This window comes from Scheffersomyces coipomensis, assembly GCF_036884675.1.
Source record: "Scheffersomyces coipomensis strain NRRL Y-17651 chromosome Unknown DFJ63scaffold_5, whole genome shotgun sequence".
NCBI lineage: Eukaryota > Fungi > Ascomycota > Pichiomycetes > Serinales > Debaryomycetaceae > Scheffersomyces > Scheffersomyces coipomensis.
This window is the reverse complement of record NW_027042896.1, coordinates 1,026,528-1,042,103: the sequence shown is the minus strand read 5'-3', so window position 1 is coordinate 1,042,103 and position 15,576 is coordinate 1,026,528. Positions and strand designations below refer to the sequence as shown.

The 15,576-nt window shown below is 30.1% G+C and overlaps 7 protein-coding genes across 7 annotated transcripts; 4 read left to right on the top strand and 3 right to left on the bottom strand. All coding sequences in view use genetic code 12, as the record gives it.

Moving 5' to 3' along the window:
* Positions 1-715: 715 nt before the first annotated feature.
* DFJ63DRAFT_314413 (uncharacterized protein) lies at positions 716-1,858 on the top strand (the record flags this gene model as incomplete). Its single annotated transcript, XM_064906362.1, has 1 exon — positions 716-1,858. The coding sequence occupies one exon, from the start codon at positions 716-718 to the stop codon at positions 1,856-1,858; it is 1,143 nt and encodes a 380-aa protein (XP_064761139.1).
* A 966-nt stretch (positions 1,859-2,824) lies between these two features.
* DFJ63DRAFT_336551 (uncharacterized protein) lies at positions 2,825-3,586 on the bottom strand (the record flags this gene model as incomplete). The annotated part of the gene is made up of 2 exons (XM_064908401.1): positions 2,825-2,895; positions 2,974-3,586. The coding sequence occupies 2 exons, from the start codon at positions 3,584-3,586 to the stop codon at positions 2,825-2,827; spliced, it is 684 nt and encodes a 227-aa protein (XP_064761138.1).
* A 182-nt stretch (positions 3,587-3,768) lies between these two features.
* Positions 3,769-4,891, bottom strand: RPL39 (60S ribosomal protein eL36). Its single transcript, XM_064907142.1, has 2 exons — positions 4,793-4,891; positions 3,769-4,192 (listed from the first exon to the last, which is right to left on the bottom strand). Exons 1-2 carry the CDS (start codon positions 4,803-4,805, stop codon positions 3,906-3,908), a joined length of 300 nt encoding a protein of 99 aa, XP_064761137.1. The 5' UTR covers positions 4,806-4,891; the 3' UTR covers positions 3,769-3,905.
* Positions 4,892-5,274: 383 nt separating this feature from the next.
* On the bottom strand, positions 5,275-6,099 carry DFJ63DRAFT_314410 (mitochondrial 54S ribosomal protein bL28m; the record flags this gene model as incomplete). The annotated part of the gene is made up of 1 exon (XM_064906361.1): positions 5,275-6,099. The coding sequence occupies one exon, from the start codon at positions 6,097-6,099 to the stop codon at positions 5,275-5,277; it is 825 nt and encodes a 274-aa protein (XP_064761136.1).
* A 584-nt stretch (positions 6,100-6,683) lies between these two features.
* DFJ63DRAFT_336549 (uncharacterized protein) lies at positions 6,684-8,885 on the top strand (the record flags this gene model as incomplete). The annotated part of the gene is made up of 1 exon (XM_064908400.1): positions 6,684-8,885. One exon carries the CDS (start codon positions 6,684-6,686, stop codon positions 8,883-8,885), a length of 2,202 nt encoding a protein of 733 aa, XP_064761135.1.
* A 1,974-nt stretch (positions 8,886-10,859) lies between these two features.
* On the top strand, positions 10,860-13,271 carry SCH9 (serine/threonine protein kinase; the record flags this gene model as incomplete). Its single annotated transcript, XM_064905172.1, has 3 exons — positions 10,860-11,160; positions 11,368-11,643; positions 11,713-13,271. The coding sequence occupies 3 exons, from the start codon at positions 10,860-10,862 to the stop codon at positions 13,269-13,271; spliced, it is 2,136 nt and encodes a 711-aa protein (XP_064761134.1).
* Positions 13,272-13,864: 593 nt separating this feature from the next.
* DFJ63DRAFT_336547 (uncharacterized protein) lies at positions 13,865-15,385 on the top strand (the record flags this gene model as incomplete). The annotated part of the gene is made up of 1 exon (XM_064908399.1): positions 13,865-15,385. One exon carries the CDS (start codon positions 13,865-13,867, stop codon positions 15,383-15,385), a length of 1,521 nt encoding a protein of 506 aa, XP_064761133.1.
* Positions 15,386-15,576: the final 191 nt, after the last annotated feature.

Genomic DNA, 15,576 nt, shown 5'->3' with positions numbered 1-15,576 from the left:
CCTGTGTAAAACTTTATTCCTTTAATTTCATAGGCGTAGTATCTTGTTTATAGTTTATAAAGCAAATCTGGAGGTTAATACTGCTTTAACCCCCGCCCGTTTGAATCACTGGATATCGTACCTAACTTTTGCTTAAATAAATCTTACTGATTTATTAATATAACGGTCTTGTTTGACCTTCTATTCCATCTAATCTATAAATAGAGTTTTTACATTATGTTTCTCTATTCCACTCCATTTATATTTCTAAATTTATAGAATATTAAATAAATGTATATTTCGAAAAAAAAATAGTTACATCTATATATTTGAGTGGCAACAGATACAGATGTCATACCCATATGTTGCAGCATACCAATATGTTCACCATTCATCTGTTTTGCAGTCACTGTTAACCTTATCGCTAACATTTACTATTTTAAAAAATGTTAGTGCGGAGATGTATCCCCATATGATTTAATTAATTGGGTCAACAGACAATTAAAAATCTGAGATATCATTCATACAAAGTTTGATAGGTAATTAACAGCTTAATCTTACTTCAATATACATCAAAACTATCATAACCATTAGCTTAGATAGATCGTTCATATCATACCATATCATACAATTCCAATATCATATTGCTTTCATAGTACATCCTCAATTACATCATCAATATATCATCATTACACAGATTATATAAATACTCATAACTGATTCAATTCAAGATATAATGATCAAATATAGTACCAAGTTACTACTGATTCATCATCCTAGACATATACTAAGTTCAAAATATCTTCTGAGTAGAGTGATACGGCCAATACCGTATAATTATCGATCCTTCTCCATCACTAATATTAGATATAATACTTCTAAAACCATAGACAATAATAATAACAATGATGATAATAACAATAGTAATGAAGATAGTGGAATAACTACGTCAAATAGTGAGAGTAAGGATGATGATTCAGTTAAATATATTAACAATCCTTTATTAGGTATGTCTAATGAGTCAACCACAAATACAAAAGATGATAACGAGGTAACAAACATCGTATATACTGATCCTATTGATAGTACTACGAAGACTATCCCCTTAACAGAAGCAACTGATGCACCTCCATCAACTATAATATCGACCCCTACTAATGTTCAAATTGATGATGGGTTTGGTACTAGTGATTTTTTAACTACAATTTTTGATGATATGGAACCATATATGGATACTTATGAAGTATATCAAGAATTAATTTCAGCAGGATTCACATCGAATCAAGCGGATGAGATTATAAATTTAATCATTGTTCAATTGAATTCTAAATTATCGAAATTATCATCTAAATATAGTCAAGTTTATGAATTAGAAAATGAACGATATTTATTTGAAAGTGCTCAACAAGAATTAAGAGTTGATGTGACTCGATCTCGAGAACAACATATTAATGAATTAATTAGTTTAACTAATGTTTTAGAACGAGATTTTAATATCATAAGTGATGATTTAAATAATGAATTCCTTCAATTAAAGAATGATAATGCCGTCACTATAAATGATCAAAGATCAGAAAATACCTTACAATCAAAAAAAATCATTCTTAAAATCCAAGAAACTAATCATAAAATCACAACTGAATTGAATTCAGCCATGAGATCAGAAATTGAAAGTTTAAGATGGAATTTATCAAGATGGGGGTTAATTGCTATTTTAATTACGGTATTTTCAGGATGTGCTGCATTTTATGCTGAAAAGGCTAAACATACAAGGATTGAAAAGAGTAGATCTGATTTCATTCCATTGGTGATTTATGAACCAAGTGAGATTGATGAAGATGATTATCATACTGATTTAGATAAGAATGCTCTAGAGTAGGGGTTATAATGATGTTTATACGTATTTATTTATTTAATAATTTTATTTATTATGATGATGATTTAACTGGTTGTAAAAAAAAAGTACCCTGCTCTTGCTTCCCCCAAAAAAAAAGATTCATCGCAATCAAAATTAAACCTTTACAGCAATGAAGGAATGAAATTGATACACTTTCTTTCTTACATTATATCATTCATTCAATAACAAAGATAAAGAGGATATGTCAAATAGGAATTCAGATCCATGTAAACCACAAGCATGTGCCATTCAAGATTGTTTAAAATTGAATAAATATGATGAATCAAAATGTACAAAAGTAATTGATGATTTATACTTGTGTTGTAAAAACTTTTACATTGAAAATGGGAAAGACAGTTCAACTGTATGTTGTCCTAAATATAATCTATTACAATTAAAGTTAAAACAACGAGAGTTAGGTAAAATAGATGCCAAGTTGCTTAATTAGGGTATACTTGAGTACTTCGTAAGTACAAAACAAACGTTTCAAAATTCAGTTACAACAACTCCCAATAGAATAACTACAACATGTAAATAGCACACTATCAAATATACAATAGCATTCCACAACACTTACTTCATTAAAATGTAGGTTTAGAACCGCGTAATCAAACTATGCAATAAACATTGACACGACAGACCTAGGTTGGTAAAAACCCGTTAATCTAAGGTTTACCCGAGCACGAATATTAACCACAAGATGATTAAGAGATTATATGTAGAGGAAATATCATATAATCCGTGACTCTAATGGGCGCCTATTCTTAAAGACATTGTATAAAGAAGAAGAAGAAGAAGTAAAAATCGATTTCATAAAAATTTTGTTCAGAAAACTTTTCTATATAGTGTGTCTCTCTGATGATGGGACCTTTAATCCGGGTAACCTATTTGGTGAATATTTTCAATTTCTATATAGGTTACTATAATCAATTTACATACTAAAGAAAGTTAAGATTTTGAATCACCTTCATTCTTTCGTTTATCATAATCATGAGGATCAGGAAGGTATGACTTCAATGCTAGAATGAATCATGTTAGTATAAAATTATTGTGAATAGATGATGGATGGATGGATGGTAACTTTTTATAATACATACTTGAATTATCATCTAACCATAAGGATTGACCGGTAACGTTCTTAATGGAATTGTCTGCTTTAACATTCTTTTCGAATTCTTTAATGGCAACGTCGATATCAATGGGATCGATATCTAAATCATTCAATTGTTTTCGTAATAATGCAATATGTAAACTCATTTTAAAATCTCGTTTATCAGTATCTCTTCTTTCTTGTAAGATTTGTAAATCTCTCTTCTTCCTTACATTCAAGAAGTTGGTTTGTTGGATTTGTAATGTTTTAAGATTGATGGCTGTTGTTTCTGTGATTAATTTTTCTAATTTAATTCGATTGGTATAATTATCAATGGTGAGATAGGCTAAGATACACATCCCTACTAATGAGGTGATTTCCTTTAATGAATTGGTCTTATCATTGGAAGATTGAGATGAACTAGATGATGAGGAAGATTGTTGTGTTTGTTGTGTTTGTGATGATGGTGGCGATTGATTATGTCCATATGTTTGTGGAGGATCATATGGATTAGTAAAATGAGAGGGAGGATTGAAACTGGATCGTTTGATTGATGATGTTGTTAAGGACCTGATGGCTGACCTAGAGTGATAATGATATCTATACATTACCAGAGACATCCTTCTTATAATTGATATGAAGTATAACAAGTTTCAACTATATTATCAACACACTTTTTTTGGGATTATCTGATTTGTTCCTGGCTCTTATTTTTGCACCTTTACCAAAAGTCTAAACAGACTTTTTGACACAAATTGGTTATACAAACTTACAAATTACTACAACTTAATTACAACTTAATAGATATTTCCTATAATATATGTGATGTGTATTAAAAGATGATAATGATAAGATGATATACAAGTTAATTATGTTTATTATAAAAGCCCTTAGTTAAAACTGATTCAGCTTCTTTTTAAATAACAAAATATATTAAATTTAATGTCTTCTAGATTCAGCAATAACTTGAGTCATTTCTTCAACTTTTCTTAAAGCTCTCTTGTGAGTACCTAATCTCTTTTTAGCCAATTTCTTAGCTCTTTTTTCACCAGCATTTCTAATCAATTCGATTAATCTTCTTTCATATGGAGCTAAACCAGCAACTTCTTTAACAATGTTTCTAACAAAACTGGTTCTTTGAGATAAAGCACCTTTTCTGTAAGAAATCTTTGGAGCAACTTCTCTGGCAGCGGTCTTGTGACCTTTGTTTAAACCAACAGCAATACCTAGAATATAAAAAGTTAGTATATATAGTTTTATGGGTGATACGAGTATACGAGATTGTTTGAGATGGATGTAAGTTGGGTGATTAATTGTGGTAGGGATAAGATGAAGGGTGGATGGATGGATAGATGGAATGAAAATCTCTAATATGAAACTGATAGATGATGGATTGAATATTGGATAATGCGATGCATATGTAACTTGGATGATAATGGATTCTAATGAATGATTACATGACTTATGGTTGATATATTCTGATTTTGAAAACTTTTCTTTCATTTGATGGATGGCTTGAACATCATTTAATACTACAAGGGATTACACATGATTTATTGAATTGGATTGAATGGTCATAATCTATATTTGATATCTTTGACTCTGATTACTGAAATGATTTGATTCATGATACACTGTGACTATAGTGATTGCTCTATTTCTTTCGTCTATTCTCTTACTTTCATTAAATGATGATGGATGATGATTTTTCATTCTCGATTGATTAAACATTATAACAAACACTGGACATGATGATCTAACACATTTCAATATCTCTAATCTTTCTAGACTCTCTCGTTACATCAACTAAGTTATATAACACATACCTGACTTAGCCATCTTTGATTATATGTATATGATTATAAGTAGTAAATAGAAAATAAGAATTCAAAAAATGAAAATTTTAAACAACTTTTTTTTTTTTTCGTTCTTCCCCTTCTTCTCCTTAACAAAAATTTAATGTATGCGAATCTCTCTCTTTAATGTCTTTTTCTCATAGTTAACAATTAGTTTGTTTGTGTAAATGTGGTTAAGTATTGTGGTACGGATGTAATGCTCATTTTCCTGTATATAATGTGATCACGTTATCTATTGTGACTGTTTTCTCACGGTGTCGCGGGTATCGTGACTTGGGATCACGTGCGATATCTTATGATAAAAATTTAAAACACTACACGAATATCTGTCTATACTATATTTCTTGTAAATGCTATGTTATATTATGTTTTGATTGATTTAATCTATGTACAATTCTTATGAGAAGAAGATATTATCAACTTTAACCCCCCAGAAACAATCTAGTTTATTTTTATGCTACTGTAACTTTGGAAAAGTCAAAGGAATATTCTTCTAATTTATTTACAACTTCTTCAATGGTTAAATAATTATGATTTCTTTTAAATTCAACCGGTCCAATGGGATAATATGAATCTCTTTGAACTAAAGGATATAATTCATTTAATAATTTATATTTCCCCACTGTGAATTGTTTACCATCTTTATGAATATAAAACACTTGTTGATTATTTATAACTGGTAATTGATTGAATTCTTGTTTCTTCAACACTTCATATCTTAATTTCCATCCTAATAATCCAAGGGTTTTGGTTCTAGCTGGTTTATCCTTTAAAAGATATTTATCTAACCCACCTTCTTTAGTAATAGTCTTTAACACTTTTGTAGTAACTTTAACTTGAATTGCTTTATTTAAAGTCTCAGACCATAATTTTGATTTTTGAACATTAGGTAAATGAAATCTTAAAGTTTTATTCTTTGCTTCACTACAATTCTTTGATCTCTTTCTTTGTAAACCTCCGAATAATCCTCTATTTTGACGTTTGAAATACATCGTTTCATATTCATAATCAGGTACTAATTTCTTTTGACCAGGAACTTTAAATCCACGAGGAATCTCTTGTCCAGCCTGATAAACAGTACTATCAATTGGTTTGACATACTTTAAGATCTTATAATATTTATCATTACCTTTACGAACTTGATTAATTAATGATGATGAGAATGATTTGGTTTGTTGTATTATATGAGATGATGGTGATGCTTTGAATGGGGAATATAAGGGAGATATTATAAGCCTGCTGGTAGGTAACCTAGCTGCTATACCAAGAACATTCATTGTAATCTATATAATGATGTTTGGTACTATGATTCAATTACTATATTATTGGTTTAAATGTTAATTGTTCAAGTTTTGAAAATTTGTCAAAAATCGGTGAGGGTCGTGTAAATTGGTAAATAATCAATTCAAGGGTTGCAAAAATCATCAATTTACGGTTAATCAATCTTGTTTGTAATAGATCATATCTTGATGTATTTGCCTTAAGGTAGCTTAAAGATTGAGTTTCAATAGTTTCTAATGTATTAAAGTAAAGTAAGATCTATACTAAATGTAGTTCATGAAATTTCACGTCTAACATGATGAATCCAGTGTGATATACTATATATGTGACACTACATTTTTATATACCAATTGAAGTCAATCTTTCACAGAAAGTAATGAATGCATAACACTAATTGAAACTATTCATAATTGACTCTTCTGAATTAATTAGTAACTAAGATAACTGTTATACTCAATAAATGTTATGCTTGCCTTAACTCGCACCAAACCGAAATAATTTAAACCTTTTGTTTGCAGCATTACAATTTTCACACATCTCTCTCCTTTACACATTCAATCAACCAATCAATCAATCAAGCATGCTTCAAGCACTTGTTAATCTCGATTATTTACATGAAGTATATGGAAAATTGAAAGAGGGCCATATCATCAGTCTCTCGAATCAAACTAAAGCAATCCGAGATTATGAAGCTTCTAAAGAAACCTTAATAGAATACTTAAATAAGAAACAAAGGTACAAACATGCTAAAAATGATATTGAATTGATTAAGGAAACTTATGATTATAGAAATGTGATTCAGGATTCAACTAGATTGATTCTTTTGGTCCATAGGTTTACTCGAGTTGATTTATTTCAAGATTTGGAATATACTGGTGAAGAATTGAATGAAATTGCATTTAACTTTATGCATCATATAACTAAAACTTATATTGAAAAAGATAAAGATGAATTGAAAGTGATGTATCTGGCTTTTGCAACTGCTTTTCATCTTTCGATCACCTATGAGAATCTCATTAAACCAGGGATTAAACAAAAACTATATGAACGTAAGGAAACTTCATTTTTTGGAAGTGATAATTATCAATTTGATGGTGATTATAAACAAGAAATTACACTGCATAAATTATGGGAGACAATTGGTCACTTCCAACCTAAGTTTCATGGTCAAAGTATTCCATCAGCCGAAATCAACTTTAACAAAGAAACATATAGTTCAATGTTTATTTGGGAATTTAGATATTTAGTATTAAAAGCGGAAGCTATTTGTTCAACTTCAAGAAATTATCCCTTTTATAATAATATCTTTATGCCAATGAAGAGAATTGTTGAACCTTGTTATGGGTATAAGATTGAAACATCTAAAATAGTTGAACTTGAAGTAGGTTCGGAAAAATTTTCAATCACAATTGAAAAGTCATTTAATATCAATGAAGAATATTTAATTCCTCTTAAAGTTTATGATGATCTCACCAAATCATTCGAAAGTTATAATCCTTCATCTATCGGAGCTGACAATGATAATTTACCTTTCATAAAGATCTTTTTTGAATTATTTATTGAATGTGTGGTATGTAAGAGTCTGGTAGGATTCGTATCAGATGCTTCAACTACATTATATATTAAATTTCCTAGACACAAGAGTATAAATAATGCTGGAAAAGGGTCTATCTTTAAAAGTTTTCCATGTGAAGTTACTCGCTTATATCTGAATAAAGATTTTCTTCAATGTATGGTGGATGCAACTACTACTATTACTGCTAAAGATCATAGTTATCAAATTGAAAAGATATTCTCCATGTGTTGTTTAGCCAGCTCAGATATTCAAAATACTACTAATGGATATTTTAAACAGTTTCATAAATCAATGAAAGATTATTCAAAACCAAAACCCGGTCTTCAATCATTGATTACATTATCGTCAAATCGAATTCATTCTATGAACCCTGGAATTATTTCATTTCCATTGCTCGATAAATTCGAAATTCCTGAAATATATAAACAATTCTATCAACCTAATTTCAATCAACAAATGGTGTATCAATTGAAGAAATTATATGGATCTGATTTTGTATTTGGAAAAAAAGATACCGGTTTTGATGTCCATGAAGTAACTTCTTGGTTAGGTAGTGAAGGAATTTATACTCATTATGGAGTTGTGTTGAAGTTTTTATGTGAACAATGGAAGTATATTCTCAAAGTTTATTATCCTCTTGATTGTCAATCTTCAACAGGATCGAAATATAATTTAGAAGATTCCATTAATGCCTGTTTTATTTCATTCATGAAAGAATGTTATTCATATCATGTTTTAAGTAATGAATCATTCGTTCCTAAAGTTCACAAGGTTGGTATTTTCAATAAGGAACTTTTGAGATCTCATAAATATGACAGTTTAAGAGGATTCTTTTTAGTAATTGATAATGTTAATGGTAAGACCCTTTCATTTCCACATGAAAGTAGTAATCAATATAAAGATAAAATAATTGATACGACACATAAAATGCATAGTCTTGGAATTAGTCGTTCGACTGTCCCAGAGGGTAGTATTCAAGTTAAAAATGATCAGGTTTTCTTTACTGATTTTGGATCTAGTGTGATTAATATTAAAAATTGTTTGAATGGGTTTGAAAATTTAACTTTTGATAAGTCTGAGTTTGACGCTACTAAAGTGAAAGAATTAGAAATGATTGAACTGTTATTTCCTTCATCTTTAGAGCATATCGAAAAACATGACATTGAGGATGATTTACCTGATCCAAAGAGGATTAAGCTTAATTAATTGCTAATAAATTGTTAATTCAGGCTTTATGCGAAAACTAAATAAAAAGTAAAACAAAATACAGCTTAATAACTACTATGAGTGATGTCCTAAATCTTAGCTAATACAAGTCTTCTATAATATAACAAAGTATAGTAAAAATATATCAAATAAAAGAATATTGTTGCAAAATCATAATCGGATTGCCGAAACAAAAATAATGGGCAGAGGCCACGCCAGACAGGAAAGAAGAGGTCGTGTAGACGAGGAATAATAACCGTTGTTATCATTTCGTAATCAATCAACAACACAAAACCATCATAACCATTTTCGTGTTGAATTCGAATTCAATTTAATTGCTATTGTTAAATTTAAACGAAAGAAGAGAATGTTTAGTAGATATAGATTAATAATAAATATCTTGGTAGAATGTAATAATAATGGTATGAGATTTGTTCTGTGGGTTAAAAATTAGTGTATTTATTAGATTAACGTATGGAACATGGATTTAAGTAGTACAAAATAGAATTGCCTTGCCGAATGTAAACCACGTACGTATATGTAGGTCAAACTTTATGGGTTTGTAGAGTCCTTGGATAAGTTAATTGAAATGGTTATTACTTAGAAGTAAGTCAGAGATGACTATATTAGACAGATAGTCAATTATAATTTATAATTTAAGCAGACAAAAAATTGAAAATCCAGACAAAAATAAAATAAAATAAATCAAAAAAGAAATAAAAAAAAAAAAAAAACCGACCAATTTATTTTTGATTTTGAGTGCTGTAAATTTACAACCAGATACAACTTCTTTTGGTAAAAGTAGTTCAATCCATCCATCCATTCATTAATCAATTACACCATCAGACTGATCATAGAAATAGATCAGAATCAATTAAACTATCCCAACCATAATATCTAGTTTCATTCCAGAAATTTTGTATGTGTGTGTGTGACTGATATACGATATTATCCACACATCTTTTTACAGTCTCCTTAACAAAATTAGCTTTATAGTCAGTCACGGCAATTAATCGGTCATCAAATCGACTAATCAAGCTTTTCAATTGCTTCTGAACAACATTCCATCACTAGAACATACCTCTAGAACACAATTGATATCATTTGCCATCCTAATAGTGTCCTAGTTATCATAAGTGCTATCCATTTACAACCAATTCCTAATTTAGAAAAAGGAAGACAAAAACAGACAGAAAATAAAAAGTCTGTTTTTTTATTATTGCATCACAGTCAGTCAGATTATTTTTGTCGGATTCTTTTTCTGTTTTGTTCAGTTAATTTTGGACTCACTTTCCAAAATTAGCCTCACAAAAATAAGACAAAAAAAAAAATTCTTATCCTCCTTACTCACTCCCTGCTCCCTCTTCATCCTGTCCTACCCTATCCAATTCATTCATTCATCATCATAATAATAATAATAATTATATTAATTTTCTGCTGTCGTTTTAATTCCTTTATTATACGATTCTTCCTTTCATTATCACTTTCATTAATATCATCATATCCATCCATCCATCCATCATCCTCAATTCAACCTTCCATTTATAATTCATTTTACTTCATTTACCTAGTTCTCACTTTTAATCCTTATTTATTATTTATTATTTCTATTTTATTTAATCTTGTCGGTTTGTATCAATTATAATTTGAAGCCAGCCAAATTATATCCTCTGTTACAATTATAATTACCCATCTTGTGTGTGTCTTTTCTTTTTTATTACCTAAAGTCTTATCTTAGTTTTATTTCAGGTTAGTTTATAAAATTATTCCAATTCCTTTATTATTGCCTCCAATTCATCCCTCGAACCCTCACTCCCCCCCTAGTTGATGTCTTAACCTTATTGTATCAACATATCTAATTCATCATTGCATCTTTTTTCATATATTACTAATATTATATATCTACATATACTTATCTTCATAGATCCTATTCACCCCCTCGTTAATAATTAATTAATTTATCATTTCATCATCATGGCTGACTTTGCAAAATCCATCTTTGGTTTCAGTGGATTCCACAAGAAGGACAATAATAATCAATCTTCCCAATCACAATCATCGGATGGTACATCTCCACATCCAGAATACCAACAACATCAACAACAACAACAACATCAACAACCACAGCAGTTCAATAATCAAGTTGATCCTTCTAATACTAACAAATTCTTACCAAAAGGATTAGTAAATGTGACTCCAACCACAGCTATCGCTGATAACTCCTTAGCATATGGTACTACATCAACTATTAAATCATCAAATAACACTAATACAGGTTATTTAAATCAAAACTTTAAGCATGATTTCAATCCAAATAATCAATTTTTTGATCATCCTCATCAAACTCATCATAATGATCAACAACAACAACAATATCAACAAGATTATCAACAACAGGATCAATACATGCAACAAGATGATATAATACAAGATCATCATCACGATCAACACGTCCAACATCATAATCATGAACAACAACAAGCTTTCCATTATCAACCGGTTGAGCCATTTAGTGATGGTCAACCTGTAATCATCACTACTGATGAAAAAGGTCAAAATTTAACTCAAAATAAGAATAATTCTCAACCAAAAGGGAAATTAAAGATAACAATCATTGAAGGTAAAGAAATCATTGCATCTCAACCTTATGTCGTGTGTAGTTTTGAAAGTTCTGAATTCGTTACCAATGCTCCAGGATCATTTGGTAAATCTCCATCATCATTCAATAGTCATCTTAAACCTTTATCATCAACCAATGGTCATAATAATCATAATGCATCTGGAGCACCCCCAGCTTCAACTATCACTGCTGCTAATTCAAATAGAGCTGCATTACCTATGAGAAATTCATCATCATCTTCATCCAATAGACCAAGTTTATATTCAAGACAATCTTCAAGTCAACATTTAACTATTGATGCCAACAATTCTAATCCAATTTGGAATCATGATGCTTTATTCGATGTGGTGGGATCGAAATCAGAATTAGATATATCTGTTTATGATGCAGCTAGAGATGATGCATTTTTAGGTCATGTTCGTTTATTTCCTTCCACGGTTCAAAATAAAAAAGTTCCGGGTGAATGGTTACAATTAAAAGCTAGAATCATAGGTGAAAGAGTTTGTGGATCTATTAAAATTAAATATGAATATACTTCCTTAGATTCTAAAAAACTGTTTGGTCCTGAAGATTTTGAAGTTTTAAGATTATTAGGTAAAGGTACTTTTGGACAAGTTTTCCAAGTTAAAAAGAAAGATACTGATAGAATTTATGCTATGAAAGTTTTATCCAAAAAAGTGATTGTTAAAAAGAAGGAAATTGCTCATACTATTGGAGAAAGAAATATTCTTGTTAGAACTTCAGCAGCAGCATCACCATTTATTGTGGGATTAAAATTTTCATTTCAAACTCCAACTGATTTATATCTTGTGACTGATTATATGTCAGGTGGGGAATTATTTTGGCATTTACAAAAAGAAGGGAGATTTCCTGAAGATCGAGCTAAATTTTATATTGCTGAATTAATCTTAGCTTTAGAACATTTACATGATAATGATATTGTTTATCGTGATTTAAAACCAGAAAATATCTTATTAGATGCTAATGGTCATATTGCTCTTTGTGATTTTGGACTTTCTAAAGCAAATTTAAATAATGATGGTACAACCAATACTTTCTGTGGTACCACTGAATATTTAGCTCCTGAAGTTTTATTAGATGAATCAGGTTATACTAAGATGGTTGATTTTTGGTCATTAGGAGTACTTATATTTGAAATGTGTTGTGGTTGGTCACCATTTTATGCTGATAATACTCAACAAATGTATAAAAACATTGCCTTTGGTAAAGTTCGTTTCCCTAAGGAAGTTTTAAGTCCAGAAGGTAGATCATTTGTTAAAGGATTATTAAATAGAAATCCAAAACATAGAATGGGTGCTTTAAGTGATGCAAGAGAATTAAAAGCTCATGCATTCTTTAATGATATTGATTGGAATTTACTTAAAGCCAAATCTATCCCACCTCCATTTAAACCTCATTTAACATCAGAAACTGATACATCTAATTTTGATCCTGAATTTACTAATGAATCAACATCCATCTTAAAGAAACAAATGGAATTGGCTTCAACTCCATTATCACCAGGTGTACAAGCTAAGTTCAAAGGATTCACCTATGTTGATGATTCAACCATTGAAGAACATATTGGGAAATCTTATAGACATAATACATTTAAAAGTCCAGGCTCATTTATTCCAGGTAATCCAAACTTACCACCTGATGAAGATGTCATTGAAGATGAAGGTATCAATGAAGAAGATGAAATGGACATTGACGAAGAAAATCAAATGGATGATGAATTCGTCAATGGTCGTTTTGATTTATAATACCCTTTCATAATCTGTCTATAGTTTTCAACCTCTCATTTATTCATTCATTCACTAACACACTTTTTTTATTGTTAAACTTTACTTTATTTACATTTTGAATATGTTTCAGTTATACTATTCTTCTTATTATTCTTATTATATTATTCTTATTCCTATCATTATTATACAAAGACAATCTATGTTATTATTCTCTTGTACTATTAATTCCTATAGAATTATAATTAGTTTACATGCAAAATTAGAGAATTCGATGGTCGTGTACTTTTTACCAGAAATGGTGGTTTACCAAAAAAAAAGTTGAACCAGCCCGAGACAATAAAAACAACGTTTGACAATTTTATGGTAACCATCATCAAGGAACGATAAAGGATTAACTTAAACTTAAGTTAAATCAAAGTGTATATTACATCTAATTGGAAGGATATACCATTCACTGTATTATTATAATTAACATCATTGTTTCCATTACCCTTTTTCACTAGAGTTGAATTCGATCTGAGACTCGAATTGTCTTTTATCTAGAACAGTTTATCATTCTTTTAAAATTTCATCCCCCCCAGATTTGGTAATCATATCAATATTCAATCATAATGGCTCATCCCGGTAGACCAAGAGGTCGTATGAATAAGAAGACCCAAGCAGCTCAAGCAGCCCAGGCACAGGCTGCAGCTCAAGCCCAAGCGGCTGCTCAGGCACGAGCCCAAGCGGCTTCTCAAGCTCAAATGCAAGCTCAAAATAGACTTAAAGAAGAACCTGGAGTTCATGCTCATGATGATGCTGATTTAATCTCGTATAGAACAGATGCATTGGCTCGATTTATTAGCAATCATGAATATATCGAAAATATAACTATGAAAATGATCCATACTTCAAAGATTATTCCACCTACATTATTTCCATTAATACCAAAGAGAAATCCTCAGGAGTTTGATAAACTTTTACCAGAAGAGATATATTATGGAGATTTAGAATATATGAAATTGAAGAGTCATGCTTTAGAAAGTGAAATATCAAATTTGAATAATAATGTCAACTTTAATAAATATGTACCCCAAGATGAGAAATATAATTTTGAAAAGGAACAAATTGAAAAATTATCAGATTTACAATCAAGATTATATTCATCAGAATCAATAGAGGAGTTGGAGAAGGAGTTTGATGATATATTAAACACTTACAATTCAAAATTCAATCATAGTTTCCAATCCATGGAATTAGTTCAACAATATAAAGTATCAATTAAAGATCTCAAAGTTCAATCAGCTCCAGAAAATTATAATCCAAAACTGATAACGTCACTTATAAATGGAATACCTGGCAATACCAACAATAATATCAACAATAATAACAATATCAACACCAATGGTATCAATAACACCAATAATATGATCATCAATAATAACAATAACCAAGGTAATAATATAATCCCCAATAACGGCATAAATACTAATGGAAGTAATGATATCACCAATCGAGCTCCAAGTGCTCACAGCAACGGGAATGGGGTTGATATACGGGATAATGGATTAAGTTCTAATGGTGGTGATGCTTTCTTGACATCTACCGATAATCCTGAATCAATGGACAATTTCAATCCTAATAATGTATTCTTATCTCAATTTGATGATTCAGCCAATTCATCTGATTTCGGAGGTAATTCAAATGGTAAGAATTTCAGTATGTCATTATTAAATTCATCAAATGCATCAACTAATGGTGTAGCTACTGGTGGAACCGGTGGAAGTATGGATATTGAAAATGATATACCGGTAAGTGCCAATGATCAATCAAATAATGTTACCAATAGTTCCAATAATGTGGGCAACAATAATCCTGGTTTATCCAATAGTAATAATCAAAATCAACTTCGTTTACCAGACGATGTAGAAGGATTGGTTCGTGATAATGAAGACGTTGACGATGATGACGATGATGATGATGATAATGATCATATTATGGACGATGATGGTGTTGATGATGATGTGTTATTCCGTGAAACCAATCTTGATCCAAACCAACAAGTTGTTGATGACGACGATATCGTTGATTTAATCAATTTCGATGAAAATGATGATAATACAGGGTTTGCTCAAGATTTATTATTTAATTAGTCTTTTTTATATTGGTTAATTCATACACTATTTATTTACTCAGTAAAACGCGTCTTAAGACAACCAATTTGTAGTCTATTAGTCTATATCACTACGACCTACACTAAACACCTCAATATACTTTGAATACTCATAACTCTATAATCTATAGTATACATTTTGCAATAAGACCGCTAATTGCCAAATATAGA